General features: G+C 47.1%; 1 protein-coding gene across 3 annotated transcripts; it reads left to right on the forward strand.

The window, feature by feature from the left end:
• Window positions 1-3039: 3039 nt before the first annotated feature.
• On the forward strand, window positions 3040-16339 carry Mppe1 (metallophosphoesterase 1). 3 transcript variants are annotated; one of them, XM_032885818.1, is made up of 9 exons: window positions 3040-3320; window positions 7367-7475; window positions 11143-11246; window positions 12048-12122; window positions 13749-13857; window positions 13992-14060; window positions 14138-14260; window positions 14936-15076; window positions 15983-16339. In XM_032885818.1, exons 1-9 carry the CDS (start codon window positions 3049-3051, stop codon window positions 16163-16165), a joined length of 1185 nt encoding a protein of 394 aa, XP_032741709.1. In that variant the 5' UTR covers window positions 3040-3048; the 3' UTR covers window positions 16166-16339. The 3 variants fall into 3 exon arrangements, with proteins under 3 accessions (XP_032741709.1, XP_032741710.1, XP_032741711.1); XM_032885819.1 differs by having other exon boundaries at window positions 13995-14060; XM_032885820.1 differs by lacking the exons at window positions 14936-15076; window positions 15983-16339 and having other exon boundaries at window positions 14138-14570.

The following is a 16339-nucleotide window of genomic DNA, read 5'->3' on the forward strand; positions in this document are numbered from 1 at the left end:
TCCCTCTCTTTCTCTCCCTCTCTCTCCACTCTCTCCCCCTCCCTCTGTTTGCAGGGTTTGGTAGAGTACTTGCCTAGCATTTGAGGCCCTTAATTTTGAGGCCCTTAATTTCATCTTCGGGAAAAACACACACACACACACACACACACACACACACGAGTTAGGATTACGACCCTACCTGGTACAAACTAGGCACACACACACACTCTAACACTGACGAAAACCCACAGGCCTTTGCAAATTTTATTTTGAATCAGAGTTAGACCAAGTTGCTCAGGTTGACCTTGAACTTGTGGTTGCCCCAGCTTCCCGAGTACTGCTAGGATTATGGACACTTCTCTTTCCAGTTCTTGGACTTAAAAAGGCATAGTGGCCTTGGTGATGCTATGTCTAGGGAGAGAATGAAGTCTTCCCCCTTTCCACTATCTCTAATGACTGGGAAGCAGGGGCATCCTTTGCCTATAGTATTGTAGACAATACTGAAATAGGAGTTCAGGAAGTTTGAGTGTAGGAAGGGATTTAGTTTAAGGATCTAGTGTCTGAAGTCATCCAAGTGTATGTTTGTTCCTCTGTATCCCCAGCTGGCTTCACCACATCGTCCAGGAAATCCTTAGAGCAATCTTTCTGTCTCAGCCCCTCCAAAGTGCTAGAATTACAGCCACCAACCAAAGTTCCCCTCCCCAGCCTCCATGATCATATTATATTGGAGAGCTAATTTACACAGCCCTAAGCTTTTTCTCACAAGAATATGGAGCAGCAGTAGCATGCTAGTGGGCTCTCTGGTCCCTTTACATTTTCTATCTCCCCGTCCCTCTCTCTTTCCTTGCCTCTAAGCATCCTCCCATCAGATGGGTGTGAGTTTGTTTTTGTTGTTTTTTTTCCTCTGAGGAGAGAAGGTTAGACATTTGAAGGCAGGGTTAGAGTTTTCTCCTTTGCTGTGTTGTGTATTTGACCGCATTGAGAGCTCACAGGTTAGGACCTGCTGAGTGGGTTCACTGGATAGGTTGAGCTGGGTCAGCGCCTGTGTTGCGTTTGGCGCAGTGAAGCTGGAGGTCTGTGCCTTTGTGTCTGTCCTACACTGACACCTGCTCTCCCGACTTCTTCTCCATGCATGCTCCTACCCATAGCTCCTTAGTCACACCTGCTCAAACCGGGTTCTCTGGTGAGAGGAAGTGGGTGCCGTGGAGTAATTATCAAGTTGACGTTTAGGAATTTCATCATCTTGGGACACACGGAAGCTTTCTGAGGAGTGTCAGCCAGGTGAGACTCCACAGCAAGGCTCCACAGGTGCTGTTCCCTCAGTGTCCTTAGTCTTGAGTGTGACAGGCCAGAGGAATGGCAACGGATGGAGCCTGCTGCCCTCTCATTGTTGGCATCCACCGAGCACTAGCGACACAGGGAGGGCGTAGGTGGAGGATTGTTGCAGATCCTGTTTCCTAGGCTAGCCCTGGTTCATGTTGCTAACTGAAGTTCCCTGGGGTGGGGGTGGGGCCGGGGAGCCATCCCTACATTAAACATTCTACAGGTCTGATCCACAATCGTGGATAGTTGGAATATTACAGACCTAGAACCATATTATCTTAGTCCCTTAAATGTTTGCCCTAACAGCCTTTTGGCTCTCAGTTAAATCCCTTTGGAGTACATGGTAGTTCCCAGAGGCTCATATATTTGAATGTTCGGTCTCCAGCTAGTGGAAGTGTTTGGGAAAGGTAGGACAAGTGGCCTTGTTGGAGGAAGTGTGTCACTGGGGGTGGGATTTGAGGTTTCAGAGACCAGGCCAGGCCCAGTCTCTGCCTGCTGTCTGCCGATCAGAATGTAAAGTTCTCAGCTACTGCTCCAGTGCCATGCCTGTCAATTTCCCGCCATGGTGATCACGGGTTAATCCTTTAATAATGGGGGCTGGAGAGATAGATGGCTCAGTGGTTAAGAGCCCTGACCACTCTTCTTGAGTTCAATTCCCAGCAGCCACTTGGTGGCTTACAACCATCTGTAATGGGATCCATCGTAATGGCCTCTTCTGGTGGGTCTGAAGATAGCTATAGTGTACTCATATACATAAAATAAATAAATCTTTTTTTTTTTAAATCCTCTAACACTGCAAGCAAGCCTCTAATTAAATGCTTTCTTCTATAGGAGTTGTCTTGGTCATGGTGTCTCTTCACAGCAGCAGAACACCCAGATGTGCGTAAGAACAGACACCATGACTTCCAGGAACCCCAAAGCTAAGAATGTCATCAGATAACATATGAGCCCGACAGACAGAAGGGGTTCACTAGATTTTCAGCTGCCTACTTACCTGATGCTCCCACCGATGTATTTTAAAAGTGTCTTTGTTCTGTTTCTATAAAATCCTTTGTGAAACTGTCACCACGTCGGAATGTGGTATTTGGGGTTCCTGGGCTGTGGTCAGACATATTTGGCTTTAGAATAAGCTATCTCTTATTCCTCTCAATGTGAGAATTGTGTTGCTTTTCCTCATCCACATCCTGGCCTTGTCCCTGTTGTTATTCATGCTATTGTTCCACACCAAAAGATGTCCCTAGTTGAGACATAGAGTCTATGATGAGTCTGGTCCCTTGGCACTTGTAGTTTTGTCTTAGAGAGTTGAGGAGGATTATCAGTAAACGGGATAAGGGGGCAGGCGGCCATAGTGGGTTGCCCTCTGGTGACAATGATGCTGTGAGTTTTCTGAGAAAGGTTCCAGGAGGGGAAGTTGTCAACTGGGCTACTCGGATGTCTCAAAAACACACTGCTTCCTTCACAGGGTGCAAAGTTAGCCAAGATTCAGGATGAGCACAGAAACATTCTGAGCATCCTCCGGAAAAGCTCTGGCACATCAGGTCATCTGAAAGAAGAACATCTGGACTTTCAACACTAATTTGCAGGGCAAACCCATCTTGGTGGAAGCATGCACAATCAAATTTCTGTTTCCTGTTTCCTTGTAGGTACAGCTTGGGACTGGGCCCCGTCTCCACTACTAACCCCCTCAGACTTCCATGGTGGGTTCTTGATGGACTTGATTCTCTCTCCCTGTCCTGGGCAGGAGACATGGCTCTGGTCAGATGGGGGCTGAGAAGACAGAATTTCCATCTGTTGAGGAGGAGGAGAGTGTTGCTGTTGAAACTCACAGCCGTCGTCATCTCTGTGCTCCTGTTTTGTGAATATTTCATCTATTACCTGGTCCTCTTTCGGTGCCGTTGGCCTGAGGTGAAGATGCCAGCCCGTGGTGGTAGGCAGGAGCCTGTCCTGAAAGCCATGTTTCTGGCTGACACTCACTTACTTGGGGAGATAAGAGGCCACTGGTTGGACAAATTGCGAAGGTAAGGAGGAAGATGGGATCCCTCTGGAATTTGGTAGGCGGGAGGGAAGTCATGGCCCTCTCTCCATAGGTCAGCTTGGAAGCTTCCGGTTACAGCTACGCTTCCTTTTAAGGACATGTGGGGGTTTGGATTTTTCTCCTACTAATTTTTAAACATCTATCATATGCAGAGCCCTGTAATTACAGGTCTGGGCTGCTGACTGGTTCTGGGAGTTTGGTGAGTCTGTGAGTCCTGTCTCAGTGTCAGTTACTGTTTAGTACAGGAATCTGTAGCTGTGTGAGGAAGGTACCCACACTCCCTCTGGGATGAGCGAGTGGTCCCTGGGCAGGAGGATACAGATCTGTATTGGTGGTATGTGAGTTGAGCATATCAGGTTTTTTTTTTTTTTTTTGGCTCCTCTGCGTAGCCAGAGGCATGAGGCAGGTGTGTGCCTGTCTCCCTGAGAATGGGTGAGTCCTTGCCTCTTCAACTCTGACCTGCGGCGGCTTAATCTGTTTTTGCACTTGCTAGCTTTTCTTGTTCTGTACTTTGAACCAATGTAAAATGCACAGCACCTACTATCGCCATCGGGTTCTGCACTCAAAGTGGCATTTGCACGTTCAAATTCCTGCACAGCTGTTGCCACTACCCACCCCCCCAGATGATTTCCTTTTGAACAGCAACTGTCCCCACGGAGCACCAAGTTCTCACTTGCCTCTCTTCCCTTGTCCCTGGAAGCCACCACTGTGTTTCCTGCCTCGGTGAACCTGGCTACTACAGCCATTACATATAAGAGGAACCACACAGCCTTTCTTTCTGTGGGTGGCTGGCTTATATCAGGTCACTTAGCGTAACCCGACGTAAGTGAAAAGGAGAGACGTTTATGTTGGTTAATGGCTGCATTGGCTCAGATCAGCCATGCCTGCTTTCCTGTTTCTGGCCTTGAAGTGAGGCAGAGTGTCATGGGGTAGGAGTTTACAGAACAGAGTTGCTCAGTTCATTGTGGACAGGAAGCAGAAAGAGAGACAGGAAGGGGCCAAGAACAAGGTCTCTATTGGCCCATTCCTTCCTGCTAGGTCACACTTCCCAATAATTCCGTCATACTAGGAATCCACTCTGGACTTGCTATATTGGTGATACTCAAACCCTTAGGATCCAACCACTTCCAAAGTCCATCAGTGGGCGACCAGACCTGCCACATAGGCGCTCTCAGGGGACATTGAAGATCCAACTGTAACCCTCCTTACCAGGGCTCAGTTGTTTTCTAAAATGTGAGCAGAGGTGGTATCCTCTGAACGCTGCAGGTGCAGAACCTGAGGTTGGCAGAGTGTGCAGGAAGGATATAGATGTTCCCAGTGTGGGGAGAAAGAGGCACGAGGAGAGAAGAAGGGCGAGTGGCTTCCAGGCTCTTCTACAAAGAGCTCTGGTCAATGGGGATGTGAGTAGAGAAGGCCAGAGTGAGGCTGTACTTCCTGAGCTTTGACTGGGACTGGTGAGTTCAGTCCCTCCGGGTAGTTTTTTCCTTCTCATCTTCCAGTGCTGTGGCACTGATGTGTTGACACAGGGCCACCTCTGGCTCTGGAAGGACAAACCTTTAAGTAGTAATGTAGATCAAATACTCAGGGTCTCAAAGTTACTCTGATTAAAAACAGAAAGACCTTTCTTTTATTTCTGTAGGGTAGGGAATAGCATTCTTCTTTAGAGGAGCGACATCCTGGAGCAAAGCCTGTGCCAATGGGGGAGGGGATCCGTAGGACAGTGATTCTGGGGGAGTTGGCGAGGAAAGAGGAGGGGCAGACTGAGGAGCACGGTGCTCTCATGTGCCTGTGCCCTGCTGCCATTCTTTTTTTTTTTTTTTTTTTTTTTTTTTTTCCGGAGCTGGGGACGAACCCAGGGCCTTGTGCTTCCTAGGCAAGCGCTCTACCACTGAGCTAAATCCCCAGCCCCCTGTTGCCATTCTTTAAGCACCGCCTAATTTAATCCTCAAAAGTGGGTGCTTTCTATTTTTAGTAAAGAAATTAATTTTTTTGAAGACAGTCTTTCTATGTAGTTCATGTTAGTCTTGAACTCATGGTCTTCTCGCCATGACAGGAACCCACCCCCATGCTAGTAACAGTGCTTGCTTGCTTGCTTTCTTTCTTTCTTCCTTTCTTTTCTTTTCTTTCTTTCTTTTTCTTTCTTTCTTTCTTTCTTTCTTTTTTTCCTTCCTTCTTTCAAAACATTTATTTATTTTATGTATGTGAGTGCACTGTCACTGTCTTCAGTCACATGAGAAGGGGCTTCGGATCCCATTACAGATGGTTGTGAGCCACCACGTGGTTGCTGGGATTTGAACTCAGGACCTCTGGAAGAGCAGTCGGTGCTCTTAACCACTGAGCCATCTCTCCAGCCCCCTTCGTTTCTCTCTCTCTTTCTCTCTTTCTTTCTTCCTTCCTTCCTTCCTTCCTTCCTTCTTCCTTTTTCTTTTTAGTTTTTATTACTAAGGGAGAAATTGGGGATCAGAGTGCTAATATTCTCCAGTGCCACTTACCAACAGATGGTGCTGGGCGTGTAAGCCATTGCCTGTCAGACCAAACACCTTCTCATGTGCGTGTGAACTCACCTTCAGGGTGATCAATGGGTATCTGAAATGGACTGGATTTACTGTTGCAATTTCTTTCTTTGTTTCCCTGTAACACTGAGGTTGAGGTCTTTTTTTTTTTTTTTTTAATTGGATATTTCTTTATTTACATTCCAAATGTTATTCCCTTTCCCGGTTTCCTGTCCATAAGCCCCCTCTCCCTCCCCTCCCCGTCCACCCTCCCTTACGCCCCTACCCAACATTCCCTTACACTGAGGATCCAACTTCGGCAGGACCAAGGGCTTCTCCTTCCATTGGTGCCCAACAAACCATTGTCTGCTACCTATGCAGTTGGAGTCATGGGTCAGTCCATATATAGTCTTTGGGTAGTGGTTTAGTCCCTGGAAACTCTGGTTGGTTGGCATTGTTGTTCTTATGGGGTTGCAAATCCCTTAAGCTCTTTCAATCCCTTCTCTAACTCCTCCAATAGGGGTCCTATTCTCAGTTCTGTGGTTTGCTGCTAGCATTTGCCTCTGTATTTGACTGTATTGACTGTATTGCCTCTGTATTTGCTCTGGCTTTGTCTCTCAGGAGATGTCTATATCCGGTTCCTGTCAGCATGCACTTCTTAGCTTCATCCATCTTATCTAGTTTTGGTATATATGCCACATGTGGGGCAGGCTCTGAATGGCCATTCCTTCAGTCTCTGCTCTAAGGTAGAGGTCTTTTTAAGAAGCAAAGCTCAAGGGGTTGGGGATTTGGCTCAGTGGTAGAGCGCTTGCCTAGGAAGCGCAAGGTCCTGGGTTCGATCCCCAGCCCCGGAAAAAAAAAAAAGAAGCAAAGCTCAAGCTGAGTTTGTAGTTCCAGAGCCTGCATGCCTGAAAAAAACAAAAAAAGAAAGAAGCAAAACCTGCATGTCCAACACTATGTGAGTGTGTGCACGCGTGCATACACACACGCACACACACACACACACACACACACACACACGCACACACGCACACACCCCAGAAAAAAGAAAAAAGAATCTTAGACTGCAAGCCATCTTCTCGGTGTGGTGTAAACCAGGCCTCTCTGGAAGCTCTTGAGCCCTTTCAAATCCAGGGTTCTCTTGTCTGACTGATGGCTTCGGGGAAGGAAGATGGCTTGGGAGAAGGAAGCCTTAAAATTCCCTAAATTTGATCAGATGCAAATCTGTAGGTTGCTCCAAAGCCATGGAAGAAAAAGAATAAGAGCATTTAATTTGCTTTTTATTTGGCTTTGCTAGTTAATTAACTCACTTGTTTGTAACACACTCTTACTATGTAGTCATAGCTGCCCTGGAAGTTGCTATGCAGACAAGGCTGAACCCAAACCCACAGAGATCTGCTCGCCTCTGGAGCGCTGGGATTAAAGAACTGCACTCCCACACATCAGGTTAATTCACCTTCTAAATGGTCGAGGAGGCCCAAGTAGTTTCCTTTACCCAAGAAACAGACTTGGTTATTTTTTATTTTTTCCTCTCAAGGGAGTGGCAAATGGAGAGAGCTTTTCAGACAGCTCTGTGGCTGCTGCAACCAGAAGTAGTTTTCATTTTGGGAGACATCTTTGATGAAGGGAAGTGGAGCTCCGCCCAGGTAAGACCTGGGTTCTAATTCTGCCTTGGGGATTTTACTTTGGCAGTCCGTGACGCTCTAGTGGCTGGAGCTGGGAGTTTTTCTTAGTTCTGAAGACAGGAATGTATAGTCCTATGGTCAGGGATGTCACTCACTGGTGGGATAGGTGTTTAATATGTGTGAGGCCCTTTGTTTGCTCCCTAGGCCCCAAATACAGTCTATCTTGGAGATCTTTTTTCCTTTTTCTTTTTCTTTTTCTTTTTTTTTTTTATCTTTATTAACTTGAGTATTTCTTATTTACATTTCTATTGTTATTCCCCTTCCTGGTTTCCGGGCCAACGTCCCCCAACCCCTCCCCTTCCCCTTCTATATGGGCTTCCCCTCCCCATCCTCCCCCCATTACCGCCCTCCCCCCAACAATCATGTTCACTGGGGGTTCAGTCTTGGAATCTTGGAGTTTTTTTTTTTTTTTTTTTTTGGTTCTTTTTTTCGGCGCTGGGGACCGAACCCAGGGCCTTGCGCTTCCTAGGTAAGCGCTCTACCGCTGAGCTAAATCCCCAGCCCCGAATCTTGGAGATCTTTAGAGTTCCTGCTCAATGCTAGTCTTGTGTTAGGCCAGGTAAGCTTTTATTTATCTGTGTTGGAAATATGTAGTTAGGCTGACATTATTTATATAATTGGAATGTAGTCCAAAGACCTCCTAAGGAAAAGTAGAAATAGGCATAGGTGAGAGAGTAGTATTTCACCTGTAACATGTATACATGTTGAGAGGGACCGTTAACTTCATACACTTCTCTTCCTTTGGTGACACGGGAGATGGAACCCAGGGCCTTGAGCGTGCTAGGCAAGCACTCTACCACTGAGCTACGGTCCAGCCTCTAGCTTTATCCCCCTGTTTAGCTGTACGTTGTGGGAATTACTTGCCACTGTACAATGCTCTCCCTTCTTATGAGTGGGAGAGGCTGAAGGAGCCACAGGGAGGTTCCCCTGCATCTGGAGCCTGAGGCGGCTGCTAGATGTGGGGATGATGCACGGCGGGGATGATGCATGGCTTTGCACAAAGGAGAGAGCCATCCGAGTGTTCGGTCTTAAAACAAAGGAAAAAGACTGTTTTTCTGTTGATTTAAAAATGCCCAGCCACTGATTTTCTTTTAGGAAGGGGTTTTTAGTTGGGAAATATTCATGAATCCATTGGCATTTGCCAGAACAGTCTAAAAGCATTTAAAAGAAAATCTTTGGGGCTGAAAAGAGAGCTCAGTGGAGAAAGGTGTCCTGCTGCCTACAAGATGGAAAGAAAGAACCAACTCTGACACAAATAAGTAACTAAAACGTAAAATAATTTTTGAGAGGGCCTGGACTAGCTTTGCACCCATTGTCTTAACCATTGTAATGTTTCTTATAATTAAATATGTGGGAACATAAAAGCCAGTGGTTGTCATCTTTCCTAATGCTTTAACCTTTTAATACAATTTCTCATGTTGTGGTAGTCCCTAGTCATCGTGGTCATCGTTGTCATCATCATCATCATCATCATCATCATCATCATCATCATCATCATCATCATCATCATCACCTTTTCTTCTTCTCCTCCTCCCACCTCCTCCTCTTCCTTCTCCTCTTCTTCCTCTTCCTCCTCCTCCTTCCTTTTCTTCCTCTCTCCTCTTCCCCCTCCTTCCCTCTCCTCCCTCTTTCCTCTTCCTCCTCCTCCCTTTTAAAGATTTTATACGTATGAGCCTGCCTGCACCATGTGTGTGCAGTGCCCTTGGAGGCCAGGAGAGGATGCTAGATTGTAGGCGGTTGTAAGCTGCTACGGGGATTCTGGGAATCAAACCCAGGTCTCTGGAAGAGCAGCAGAGCCATCTCCTCAATAACCTCTTATGGACTGAGAGTCAAAAACTCAAAACTGACAAAACCAGGAAGGACTGTCAAAGAGATAAGACTTGTTTTCCCTGGAGCTCTCCAATGAGAATGTTAAACCAGTAAATGGACCATCCTTGCCTAGGGTCAGAATGTACTTGACCTATTCAATTAACCCTATGGTGCTGGCTAGGTTTTGAACCTTGACACAAACTATAGAGACATGTGGGAAGAGGGAACCTCACTTAAGATGTCATCTCAGGCCTGGAGAGATGGCTCAGTGGTTAAGAGCACTGACTGCTCTTCTAGAGGTTCCGAGTTCAATTCCCAGCAACCACATGGTGGCTCACAATCTGATGTCTTTTTTTCTAGTGTATCTGAAGGCAGCGATAGTGTACTCATATACATAAAATGAATAAATAAATCTTTAAAAGAAAAGACATTATCTCCATCAGATTGGCCCTGGGAACATTTTTCTTTATTGCTAATTAATTGATGGGGGGGGGACACTTGGGGCGGGGGTAGTTCACTGTGGGCAGAGCCACCGCTAGACAGGGGATCTTGGGTTGTATAAGAAAAGTAGCTGAGGGTGAGTTTGTGCTTGGAGGCAAACCAGGCATCATTGTTCCTGGGTGGTTGACTCCTCAGTTCCTGTCTCTGACGCAAGCTCCTGTCTTAGCTTCCCTTGATGAACAACTGTAACTTGTACACTGAAAAAAAAAAGCCCTTACCTTCCCAAGTTGCTTTTGGTCTTGTGTTTTATCCCGGTAGAAACAAACCAGGATACCAGCTTCTTCCTTTTATCACGGAACCTGAACACTAGTCTTCATAATCTACCTTATAATTTCATTCCCAAAAGGAAATTTCTGCTGTTTGTTTGTTTGTTTATTTATTTATTTATTAAGACAGGTCTAGCCCTGGCTGCTCTGAAATTCACTGTAAAAACATTTTAAGTTAGTTTTTTTTTTTTTTCTTTTTTTTTCCAGAGCTGAGGACCGAACCCAGGGCCTTGTGCTTGCTAGGCAAGCGCTCTACCACTGAGCTAAATCCCCAACCCCCTTTAAGTTAGTTTAATGGCTTAAAACATCAACTGACAGGTGATCTTCCCTAGTTAGTTTCTGGGATGTTGGAATTACAGCAGGCCCGTAACTGATATTGGAAATTCTTCCAGATGAGAACTGTGTAAATTAGCTCATGTTTATTTTTACCTAATTTAAAAACTTAATCTTTGAGCCTTGCTGCAAACTCCATTCTGTGTACAACGTGACTTCAAAAATAACAAAACCATGGCTTTCAAGTGTCTTGCAGGCCCTCTCCTCAGTGCCTTCTCTTCAATCTGTAATGCGGACACTAGTAAACCTCGTTCTGGCTCAGCAGTTAAAAGCACCGGCTGCTCTTCCCGAGGTCTAGAGTTCAACTCCCAGCAAACGCATGGCAGCTCACCACCAAATATAATGAGATCTGATGCCTTCCTCTGGCCTGTGGGCACATATGCAGATAGAACGCTATATAAAACAAATAAATGAATCTAAACATTTAAAAAGAATTAAACCTAGCCCTGCTTCCCATGATTCTTCCGGACATTCTTTTCCGTGCTTAAGTCACCCTCCTGGCTTCCCTGAGAACGGAGTCCCTAAGTGGAAAATTCCCCAACCTACGGTGGCAAACTCCACTCTGTTTACCACAGCTGCTAATGGGTGTCTTGGAAGAAAGAATTAAAACTTTGTCTTGAGGGTAGGGGCAGGTGTGCCTTCTCCAGTCAAGGCAGGGTCCTGTTTCTGGCGGAGGGGAGAGGGTGTAAAGTCCTCAGCTGTGGCTCCTGTCCCCTTAGGCCTGGGCCGACGACGTGCACAGGTTTCAGAGGATGTTCAGGCACGGCAGCCACGTGCAGCTCAAGGTGGTCATCGGCAACCATGACATTGGCTTCCACTACCAGTAAGTAGCGTGTGAAAAAGTGCGCCCGGAGGCCATTTGTTCAACCATCGGTATTTTAAAGTTGCTAAGACCTGGGGGAAGCCTTATTTGTGCTTTACTGAGGAAATCTGCTTTCCATCAAAGGTTTAAGTTCTGAAATGGAGGCTCCTTAAGGAATTGCAAAAATCTTGGCACCTTTAACAGATATCTGGCCTGAATGAGCTGTATGTACCATGAAGAGAACTAACTTAAAATGTAACGATTAATTGATTAACCAATTGTTTTTGAGACGGGGTCTCACCGTATAGTTCAGGCTGACTGAAACTCACTGTGTAGACCAGGCTGACCCCAAACTCTGCCTGCTTCTGTTCCCAAATGCCGGGATAAAGGTGTCACTTCCGCTGGCTATTTTGAGACTCAGTCTTACTATGTAGTTCAGGCCGGCCTCAAACTTGCAACCTCCCTGCCTTCAACCTCTGGATTAAAATGTATGTTTTGTGTCAGACTATTTTAGAAGTCAGACAACAAGTCCATATACCCTTTGCTAGCTCATACTGTGGTGTGCTAGGATGCTCATGTGACAGTCACCTTAAGTACTTTCTGTACCGTAACTCCTCCCTTTTTCCTGTGCTGTTACTTATTGTTCCCCAGGGGTCCCAGGGAGCTAAGTTACTTGCACCCTCCCTCGATAAACTGCAGACTTGACCTTCGACCCTCAGTTGCCTGGGTCCAGTTAATAACGCCAGATTATGGAAGCTATTTTTCGTGTTCTTGGTAACTCGGCTTGACCTGAAACGTGTTTCTTTGTATAATTGGATACAGGATGAGTGAATACAGGATAAATCGATTTGAGAAAGTGTTCGGCTCTGAAAGGCTGTTCTCTCTGAAAGGAGTTAAGTGAGTATTATCTATGAATTCAGATGAAACTTGGTTTTTTAGTGAGGTGCTGAGGGGTGAAGCTCAGAGCCTATGACCCTTCCACTGAACTATGCCATCTCAAATCTACTCTCATTCAAAGGTGGTTGACACACGGTCAGACCTGTGTTCTGTGTTAAAGCTAACCTTTAAAGCTACCTTACTTGCTGATTGATGGTCACTGTGGGAACTGATGGAAAAACCCAGAACACAATGAACCGGTCAGCCTGCCTCCACCCACTCAGTGTGGGCGTGGCACAACCCCGCCCACTCGGCGTGGGCGTGACGTTCTAACTATGTTGTCCCACATATCATACATTCAGCAGCCCACTCTAGATAAAGGTGCTTTTGTGACTCCTTTGGGTTTGTGTTTGCAGACAGGATCTTTCTATGTTGCCCTCGCAGTGGCAAACTCCAGAGATGGCACTCTAGGCACATGCCACTGTGTACATCCTGGAGCATCCATTCATTTAATCCAAATGTGTTTGGGCCATCTGTTTGAAAGTCACTCGGATAGGTATGGTATAGTGGCGTTTGGTACCAGGTGTATCTAGGTGTTTCTGTAGCTCTGTTTCCTAGTTCATCAGCCTTGACCTTTCGAAGAGAACAATCTACCCCTAGTCTGGTCATTGGATGCCCCCACCCCCATGAGATCATAAGCAGGGCCTCTCTGGACCTTTTTTGGCTGTGTGTTGGTTGTGTGCCTTGCCCTGGTCCACACAGCAGAGGCAACATCTTCTGTTTTAGTCCAAGAACTCTGCTGATTGTGCTGTAGTGAGACCTTCACTGTAAGATCTGGGGATGACTGTATCGCGGGTGTTTCCACCATCGGTCCGTTTTTGTAACCCTTCGGGGGTGGGGTGGGATAGAGGACAGGCTCTCCAGCAGTACCTTCCTTTCCCGCCTAGCCAAAGGACTGATGTCATTGAGTCACTTCTGCCTAACTGCAGTGCTCCAGAGTTTACACACCGGCCACTTCAGCTCCTTATACCAAAAATTGTGTACATTTTAAGCATGCCGAGGTACCTTTCTCATGCCTAGGTGGTTACAAGCACGGGAAATAAAAGCATATTTTCATGGGAGGGGTCCATAAAAATGTAACAAAGGTAACCTTACTCTCGATTACGGATTTTCCACGCCCACCTCAGCACCCATCGGCACTTAGCTGATGGTGTAGACTTTCTGGTTTTACCCACACCTACACAGGTGACATAGGCTCAGGAGCTTGCCCAAGGTTACATTTCTAACTGGATGCTGCATTGAGAGCTAGTCAGACCCCATGGCTTCTCATGTAGGATTTCCTAGCAGTTACAAGTTGGACCCATGTTTCCTCTGGAGTAACAGAACCGAGCGCAGCTTCGTCGTATCTTGGATATGACGCTATTTTGTTTCACCGGAATGAACTCACAGTTTAGCTGTGGTTCAGCTGTTCTTGGGCTTGTTTCATTACACTATGTATGCATGATATCCCCGTGGGGACAATGGGATGACGCTTACACGTACGTGGGGACAATGGGATGACGCTTACACGTACGTGGGGACAATGGGATGACGCTTACACGCACGTGTCCAAGTGGCCTGACCTCTGCCTGCTCCTGTCTGCCTCAGTTTTGTCATGGTCAACAGTGTCGCAATGGAAGGGGATGGTTGTACCATATGCTCTGAAGCAGAAGCTGAACTCAGAGAGATCTCTCGTAAACTGAATTGCTCCCAAGAGGTAGGGGACCTCTGCGCTCAAGTCTTCCAAAGGCTGCACGGTGAGGTGCACGGGCTGTTAGTCATCTAGCTCCTCCTCCCTCTGCCAGTGGTAACCACTGGAGTTGATGAGGTAACGAGGTGACTCCTGACCAGCAGGTGCAGGGATCCAGCCAGTGTGACCATAAGCCACGGCTCCCCTTGTCTGCCCCCGTGTTGCTGCAGGTGAGCAGGGGGAGGGGGCCAAGGGCGGCCACCCAGCGCTTCTGAGAACATCACTGATGTCAGCTTCATTTGGACAGCACTATCCGCTCTACCGGGCCAGCGATGCTAATTGTTCTGGTGAAGATGCAGCTCCTCCAGAGGAAAGGAGCGTCCCCTTTGAGGAGAAATATGACGTTCTTTCCCGGGAGGCCTCACAAAAGGTATGTGGTGATGTGACCTCATGCCAGTGTCACATGGGGACAGTGAGTGGACACACAGGGCCATTGTGGTTACCAGCTGCAGAGAGCGGGGGAGGGCTTTGACACCATCTCACATTTCTGCTCGGTCCGTTTGCTCCCTCTCCCTTCTTCCGCAGATCCACTATTTCCTAATCTCAGTGAAAATTACATTCTCGGCTAATCTTTACATTAGCAACTTAAAAATCGACTTAAATGCACTGAGTGGAAATGAAATCTAGAGTCTAATTTTGGGGATTTGATTAGAAATGTACTCTCTCAAATCATTATATTTAAGAAACATTATACAAAGGGTTGGGGATTTAGCTCAGTGGTAGAGCGCTTGCCTAGGGAGGCGCAAGGCCCTGGGTTCGTTCCCAACTCAAAAAAAAAAAAAAAAAAAAAAAAAAAAGAAACGTATACAAAACATAGAACATTTACGTATTATAATGTAGAAGTACACATTAAAGTGTAAATACATAATCTTAAATGTGGAAGTAAATCCTAAGGCTGCCTAGGAGTAAGGAACCTCAGGGAAAAGAAGCCTTAAGGATCAGTGTTTGAAGGGAACGACGGTGCAGGCCGTGGTCCGGCAAAGCCGTGGGTGTGTCACTGCCCATCAGAGCACTAACTGCCTACCTGCGTCTCCTTGGCTGCCAGCTGTTGTGGTGGCTGCGGCCTCGTCTGATTCTGAGTGGCCACACGCACAGTGCCTGCGAGGTGCTCCATCCCGGCGGAGCGCCCGAGGTGAGCGTCCCATCCTTCAATTGGAGGAACAGAAACAACCCAAGCTTCATCATGGTAACGTAAACCATTTTTCCTTTTACCTGAAAGCTCTCTTGGGTATTGAAATCCACCACGGTCATCAGCTACTTACTGGGTGCAATCCATACACACACGCAAAAGCCAGAAATAAATCGCCCTCTTTGCGCTCTGGGTGGATACACCCACTAACTATCTCTAGTTGTCCGACTGTCTGTCCGTCCATCTGTCTGTAGACCAATAGGCAGAATGTGGCTTCGGGGCTGAGACTCTGAGGAGCAGAGGTGGAGTCCAGCATGTGCCAGTTTGTTTCCAAGGAAACAGTTGTCTACTCATTAGCAGACCTGATTATAGCTAATCTAATTATAGATATAAGTGTGTCAGGCACATGGTACTACCGAGTCTCCAAGGTTGTGAAAGGTGTGGACGTGGTGGAACACCATCTTTATTACCATGGGTTCTGACACCCAGTCTTAGGGCTACTGTTCTTTCCTATAAAGAGGTGGGCTCTGCGTGCTTTCAAGTCCAAGTAGGTAAAAACATCTGCTACCTCGATCCCACGCTGCCTGCAATGACGAGCCCATGGAGGTACAGAGACACTTCTGGGCACAGGGTGACTGCCCTGATACCCCTTGGCAGGGAAACGTTCATTCTCTTGTTCCTCTGTTGCTTCTTGGTCTCCCTCCAGGGCTTCTCTACTGTGTGAGGATTTTAATGGAGGGGTCAGCATACTAGCCCTTCTTCCCAAGCCCGCCTATCTTTGGCTTCTTCCTTTTGCCAGTGCCTGTGTGGTCTGTGGTGATTGGCTGCTTGAAGCCCCTTGGTCCTGGGTAAAGAGGGCTCTTCCCTCCCAGACCCACACGAGGGAACCTAGAAGACAGCCTCTAGGTCAGACTCTTACCTGGGATTTACCCTGCAGCATAAACTTTCTATTTCTCCCCCCAGGGCAGCCTGACATCCAGAGATTACGCTCTCTCCAAGTGCTACCTCCCGTGCGAGGACACAGTGCTGACCATGTACTGCGCAGCCGCTGCCTTCCTCCTGGTCCTCATCTTAGTTCACTTTGAGCATCTGCCCTCATCTTTCCTGTTTGGTTGGAAACTGTGCAGGTCGCACCTGAGAAGGTGAGGAGTGGGCGACTGTCGAGTACGGTCATGGGAATCAAAGCCACAGGCGCAGGACTTCCAGCGGAGCTCCTGTGAGTCACGGAGCAGAGCAAACGTTGGTGGCTCTTATGGACATTGTGGGGATTCTGAACCACCGATGGCAGCGACTACAGAGTAAACGTTTGACCGTACTGTT

Source organism: Rattus rattus, chromosome 15 (genome assembly GCF_011064425.1).
Source record: "Rattus rattus isolate New Zealand chromosome 15, Rrattus_CSIRO_v1, whole genome shotgun sequence".
Lineage (NCBI taxonomy): Eukaryota > Metazoa > Chordata > Mammalia > Rodentia > Muridae > Rattus > Rattus rattus.

What these genes read in the sequence shown, in the direction of transcription:
- Mppe1 (XM_032885818.1), top strand. Translation starts at nt 3,049, where the DNA reads ATGGCTCTGGTCAGATGGGGGCTGAGAAGACAGAATTTCCATCTGTTG. An exon ending in GGAAGTGGAGCTCCGCCCAG is followed by an intron (nt 7,476 to 11,142) that starts GTAAGACCTGGG and finishes CTGTCCCCTTAG; the next exon opens with GCCTGGGCCGACGACGTGCA. An exon ending in TTCTCTCTGAAAGGAGTTAA is followed by an intron (nt 12,123 to 13,748) that starts GTGAGTATTATC and finishes TGTCTGCCTCAG; the next exon opens with TTTTGTCATGGTCAACAGTG.